The sequence below is a fragment of the Orycteropus afer genome, unplaced genomic scaffold, assembly GCF_000298275.1.
Source record: "Orycteropus afer afer isolate SDZICR_OR568_19922 unplaced genomic scaffold, OryAfe1.0 scaffold00006, whole genome shotgun sequence".
In the NCBI taxonomy this organism is placed as follows: Eukaryota; Metazoa; Chordata; class Mammalia; order Tubulidentata; family Orycteropodidae; genus Orycteropus; species Orycteropus afer.
Genome location: NW_006921593.1, coordinates 19,343,651 through 19,349,983, shown reverse-complemented (window position 1 = coordinate 19,349,983; position 6,333 = coordinate 19,343,651). Strand labels below are relative to the sequence as shown.

Genomic DNA, 6,333 nt, shown 5'->3' with positions numbered 1-6,333 from the left:
GCCAGCTCTGCTAGCGGGTTCTGTACCCCAACTTCCTGCGCCAGCTCTGCTAGCGGGTTCTGTACCCCAATCTGTGCCAGCTCTGCGAGTGGGTTCTGTACCCCAACTTCCTGTGCCAGCTCTGCTAGCGGGTTCTGTACCCCAATCTGTGCCAGCTCTGCTAGCGGGTTCTGTACCCCGACCTCCTGCGCCAGCTCTGCTGGCCGGGGACAGCCTGCGTTAACGTGTAATTTAGCAGTTCCTGAAATTTTTGGGCTGGGTATGTTCACATGAAAAGTATTATTTATCCAGGCAGTGATTATATGATGACAAATTAAATTTACTCTTAACTGTTTTAAATGGAGCTGCAAGTGGCCCACTTGCGAGAGCCCAACGTCTCCTGACGTGGGCTGAGTTTAGAAGGACTTGCCATGAGCCCCTGGAGCAGGGTGGGCAGGCCTGGCCATCTATCACCCTGGCATCCTCCCACCAGGACCCTGCTCCACACCAGCCTGAGCTTTGTTCCAGAACCGTCGGAGCTGTCACTGGAGAATGTGTGCTCCCCTCTCTTGCTAAAGGCATCTCCAGGACCAAGCTAAACGCCGCCCTCCTCCCACAGGGCAGACGAGACAGCTCCCACTGCTGCCACACCCAGCTCCCCACAGGTGGCCGCCTCCAGGCATGTCCTTGGGCCGCCCATAGGCCCCTCACACCCTGCCGCTCCACCTCCAGGCAGCTAACACTCTCTAATGCCTTCCCGTCAGGCAGACTTTATCATCATCATCCTCTCTAAGTCCCCTCAGCCCTTCACCCAGAGTTCCAGCAGGGCTTCTAGCACTTTCCACCTGAACCATCACTGTTTCGAGTACAGCTTTTGGACAGACTTTTCCTGTTTATTCTTACTCTGTCCCTCTCCCTGTCACAGACACATATGTGCGCGCACACACACACACACACACACACACACACACTCTATGGTGCAGTGAGTGACTTGATATGGCCCGTCTAGCCATGGTCTCTGACTCCCACCAGATGGCTGGGTGGGACTATGCAAATGGGAGGTGTCTGAGGCCCACCAAGGGGACTGGATGGGTTGTTAATAATGTACATGGCATCCTTATAGGGGTGGGACATGCAAATAAGGTGGAGGTACCCTAATGTAGGGACTGGTCAGGTGTGCCATCTCACTAGGCTTAAAATGAGCCCCCCCAGAGGTGGAAAGGGGGAGCTCACTGCCATCAAGAAAGAACAGCCGGGAGTGGGGCGTGTGCCTGGACCCAAGATCCCTGCACACAGATGGCAGGAAGCAGCGGCAGGAACAGCGGCAACTCAGGTGGAGGAACTGAGACCGGCTGGAGACGGGGCGGGTCTCCCAGCCCGCGGTGCTGGGAAGCCGAGTGCCCTCGGGCAGCAGGCTTGCTGGCAGACGGGGTGGCTCTCTGGACACCCATCAGCAGAACTCAAAGAGAGCGCAGCAGAGGCCAGGGGGCCTCAGGGCTGAGAGGCCAAGCCCGAGCGAAGCGGGCCTGTGGCAGGGCTGAGAAGCTGTCCTGATGGAAGAGCTGTATCCTGAGTTGTCTCCGATCCCGAAAACCCTGTCACCGTGCGTGGCCACTGCAGCAGACTATTGAGGCCAGCAGAGAAGCAGGGAGTGCCGTGGGAGGCAGGGCTGTGTCAGAGGGGTTAAAGGCTGCAGGGTGGCAGCTGGCCAGCCCTCGGCCTCGCGGGCTGTTGATGCTTTTGACCTCCACCCCATGTGAAGTCAGAGAAGGTCAGACAGTGCCTACTCCCTTTACACACTCACGGACACACACACACACTCTACACTTACCCTCTTACACTCATACACACACTCTCACACACACAATACCGCCTCTCATACACTTACTCTCACACACTCACTCACTGTCACACACACATCCACACAATCACACTGTCACACACTCTACACTTACCCTCTCACACTCACATACTCTCATACACTCAGTCACACATACACACACACACACACTTACCCTCTCACACTCATATACTACACACATTCACATACTGCCTTTCATACACTTACCCTCTCTCACATACTCACATGCTGTCACACACACATGCTCTACATTTATCCTCTGACACACTCATACACACTCACACACACATACTGCCTCATCCACTTACCCTCCCACACACACTCACATACTGTCACACAGTCTCTCCCACACTCCCACACTGTCTTGCACACTCACACACTCTCGCACACACTACTTGCACACTCTTTCATGCACACAATCTCTCTTGCACACATACACTCTGTACACACAAGGAAATACAATGCATGTTCTTTTCATCCTGCCCTCCCTGCTGTTCTGTGCCCCCTTTCCAAGTGTTCCCAAGGCCATAAATACAAAGCTATGCTCATTTTGACAGTCATAGGTAAGTCCATTGCTGGGATTAACTTGACATACTGTAACCAGGTGGCTTTGCCGGCTTGATAAAAACTGGTCTAAGAAGAACATTCTCAAAGTCACATCTGAGAATGCATGCTGTATACCCCTGTCCCTTTCCTACAAGGGGCCCTTCAGGGTCTGGCTCAGCCAGGCCCAACACCCACCCCAGGCCAACCCCAGCAACAGGGCCCAGGGTCCCTGTCTCCCATCCCCCCCAACACAGGGTTCGCCCATTTACCTCTTATGCCCTGACCCCGTGTCATGGGGACATTGCACTGCTGGCTCTTGGTGCATCTTTGGCAGCAGTGGGGCTCTCACGCTGCTGCCCTGGCTCTTGTCCAGTAGGGCCGTAAGCTCTTACTTCCTCCGGCATGAAAAGCGGTGTCGTCTGAACCGTGGCCCTCCCTGGGGAGCATGTGCCTGGCTTGTGCGCCCTCCTGCTCCTGCAGCCCAGGCTCTCTGCAGTCCACATCCCTACGCTTCTCTGAGGCACAGCTTTGCTCCAGTCACCCACACCCTTCCTTTGGTTGAGTTTCTCACTCACGTTTGGGTAGGGACAGTTCTTTCAGGACCAGCCTCGTGGTAAAAAAACAGTGTGGATGGGGTGGTCCTCAAGGCCCCTCCTGAGCCTGTGGGTCCACGTGGACCTTCTGTTGAGAACACATTTGGGAAGCACAGGTTGCTGGTACACAGGAGAAATCCCCAAATGTCAACACCTTCAGGGTCAGATGGGTACTGGGTACCGCAAGTATCTGGAGCAGGGTGACCAACCCCCAGAGAGCACGCTCTGCCTGCACTAGAATTCCATCCCAGCTGCCCACAGATTCAGCGTGGTCTTTGTTTAGTGTCTGCTCAGGCCTCAGGACAGGGCAGAAAGAGGTGCCAGAGGTTTGGGGTCCAGGCTCAAGGCTGGTCTCTGAACTGGAGCGTGTGTTCTGTCCCTCTGGAGGGGTTTTTGTGGAGATCCATGGCCACGCAGCACCACCCTTGGTTCAGCAGTGCTTCAGCCTTCCTGGGCTCAGTGAAGGTGACATGACTCCTGACCTCCACTTCCTTGCTTCCGGAGCCCATCAGAGAAAAGGCAACATAGGGTGCTCGTCCACACAAGTTCTCTGGAGAGCGGGTCAGAGGCTTCAAGGGGGTTCAGCTGGACTCACAGTGACCACTCTCTCCTCCAGCTCCTCCCAGTGGGGCCGAGCCACCCCCAGACTCCCATCTCTCACTGCTGTGACAACTTCTGACACCTGTACCTCCTACCGGCACTTGCCCTGAACTCAAAGAGTCTGTGGCCCGATGGTGGGCCACCCCCAAGTGTCCAGAGAGATGAAGTTCCTGCCTCTGATTCTCCATTCTTTCTGCTTGTTTTGCAGGTTTCCAGTAGGGCTTGGTAATTCTAGTAGGATTTGATGATCCCAGTTTGATGACGCTTGCAGGTTCTGGTAAGGTTTGGTGGCCCTGATAGGGTTTGGTGGTTCTCGTAGGGTTTGGTGGTCATGCTAGGCGTTGGCGGTTCCAGTATAGCATGGTGATTCTGGCTTGGGCTGGAGGTTCTGACAGTTTAGTTCCTCTGGTTCTTGCTGAAACTGTGCCATTAATTGAGTTATCTATTGCCCCTCACGGCACAAGCCCTGGCCCTGGGTGGATGGAGGTTTCCTACGGACATTTCTGAAGTCTTAGGTCAACTAACAGTGACATGGTAGACCCTGTTAGTGCCCTACCCACATGCCCTCTGCCCACCCAAAGGTTACAATTCCCATCTGGAAGTTATAGTTCCCACCGAGGTTCACAGTAACTACCAGGAGGTCACAGTTCCCACTCACAGGTCCTATTCTCAGCCAGGAGTCACAGTTCCCACCCAAGGACACAATTTCTGTACAGTTGTTGGCTTCTCCCCTCAAGGCTTTCTCTGGGCTAGAAAGCCAGTGCCCTGGACTGACCCCCAACCAACATGGCAGGAATGGCTGGACAAACACCCCACCCTCCTGGCTCCTCAAGAAGACACCTTGGGGGCAGGTTTGTCATGTTAGATGACACCAGGACTGAGCCCAGTGTCCATGGCAGCCACCACTCATCCACACCCCCTCATGGCCTCCTCCTCCTCCCCACGTGGCAACCTAACTGGCTCCCACATCCACTCTTAACACCCAAACCCTTGTCCTAGTGCCTGCCTCTGAGGACAAATGGTGGCAACCTTTGTGATGGTAATGATGAACTGTCAGTCCACACCGGGCACCATGCCAATCAGAGACCCTCACAAGCTTGCTATACCCTGATTTTAAGGGGGAGATCTTCACATAAAGGCCCACTGAGGTCCCCAGACTTCCAGAGCAACCACTGCCCAGCCCCGACCCCATTGCCCACAGGCACTGAAGGAGCCCCACGGCCCCCCGCGAGTTCGCCTCCATCGTCCCAGGAAAGCAAACCCCTAGGAGGTGGGACCGTCAGGACCAAGTGCCCTGTGCCTTGTCAAGCCCTCCCAGGAAACCTGCAACCGCAGGAGGGCAGGCCTCTGCGGAGCACGCATGCATGGGCAGGGCTGAGGCCGAGGCAGCCCCGCTGTCAGAGGGCTGACCTGCCTGAGACGCCCCAGCACGACCCCCCCCCCACACACACACACTAGCCCAGGCAGCCAGACAGCGAGAGAAAGATCAGCTCTCAGTCCGAAGCCCACCCTCTGTCCAGCACTGGGTAAACTCCCTAATACCGTTCACTGTACATCAACCCAAAGCACGTGGCACCACTCTGAGCATGAGGGCAGGTTGACGGCCCCTTTGGTCTCGCGATACTAGTGGTGCCGCAACAACATTGAGCATGAGGGCGGGAAGACGGTCTCTTTGGTCTCGTGATAGTCACTGTAGGTGCTGCAGTCACTGTGAGTGCGATGGCGGGGCGACAGCCCCTTTGGTCTCGCGATACTCACTGGTGGCCTCAACCATTGTGAGCGTGAGGGCGGGGGACAGCCCCTTTGGTCTCACTACTCACTGGTGGCCGCAACCACTGTGCGTGTGGGGGCGGGGCGACAGCCCCTTTGGTCTTGCAATACTCACTGGTGGTGCTTCCGGACATCTGAATGATGCACTTGGAGTCGCGGCTCATTTCTCGGGAGTTGAAGGGGCGGACGCGCACCGCCACCTTCACGGAGGCCCCAGCCATTGCTGCGGCCTCTGTGGGTTACTCCTGCAGCAGTGGGACCTCGTGAGGGCAGGAGATACCTGGAGGAGGGAGAGAGAAGTAAGAAGTAGCATCGAGGAGGCAGAACAGGTGCTCGGTGACCAGGGGAGCCACGGGTCCTTTGCTCTCCCTTCCGTAACCCCAAAGGACCCATCGCTGGGTCCAAGTCCATGAGGAGGAGAGGGGCGCAGGTGAGAAATGCCGTAGAACTCGGAAATGGGAAGCAATGGGGACCCGGAGGACGTGACTTTGAAGACGAGGTGGGAAGGCGACACAGGACACGGCCAGTGGGCTCTGCGCAGCCAGAGACTTTAGGTGCTCCTGCGGCCGGTGTCTGAGGCGGCACTGAGAACAAGTGTTTGTGGAAAGTCAGCCTAAGGAGGACTGGAGCCCTGACCTCCGTCCTGCCCCCGAGTGTTAGTACAGTACCCAACCAGAGGCCAGTAGAAGGCGGGGTGAGGCTCTCCATTGAGAAGAGGGGCTGAGCTGCACCCGAAATTCTGAGAAGCTCCCCCTAACCGCCTTCAGTGAGCTGGCTGCCAGGGGCAAGTGGCTGACTGGGCCAGGACAGAAGCAAACGTGAACAGATGAGAACAGGTCATAGAGCTTACACTCTAGTGTTCACTGTCTCCCTCTTAAATACAGGCAGATGGCTGAGGATCAGTAAACACTGAGGAAATCTAACCAGAAACACAGAGACTAAAGGGAGCATGAAGGAATAACAGCAGGGGACAGAGAATGAGTA

At 56.0% G+C, this 6,333-nt stretch overlaps 1 protein-coding gene across 1 annotated transcript in view; it reads right to left on the bottom strand.

Annotated features, from left to right (window-relative positions):
• The window catches only part of KIF1A (kinesin family member 1A), a 64,891-nt gene extending 59,321 nt beyond the window's left edge, over positions 1-5,570 (bottom strand). The window contains exon 1 of the mRNA XM_042781293.1: positions 5,465-5,570. Coding sequence (XP_042637227.1) covers positions 5,465-5,570 — 106 coding nt within the window. The remainder of the gene's footprint in view (positions 1-5,464) is intronic.
• Positions 5,571-6,333: the final 763 nt, after the last annotated feature.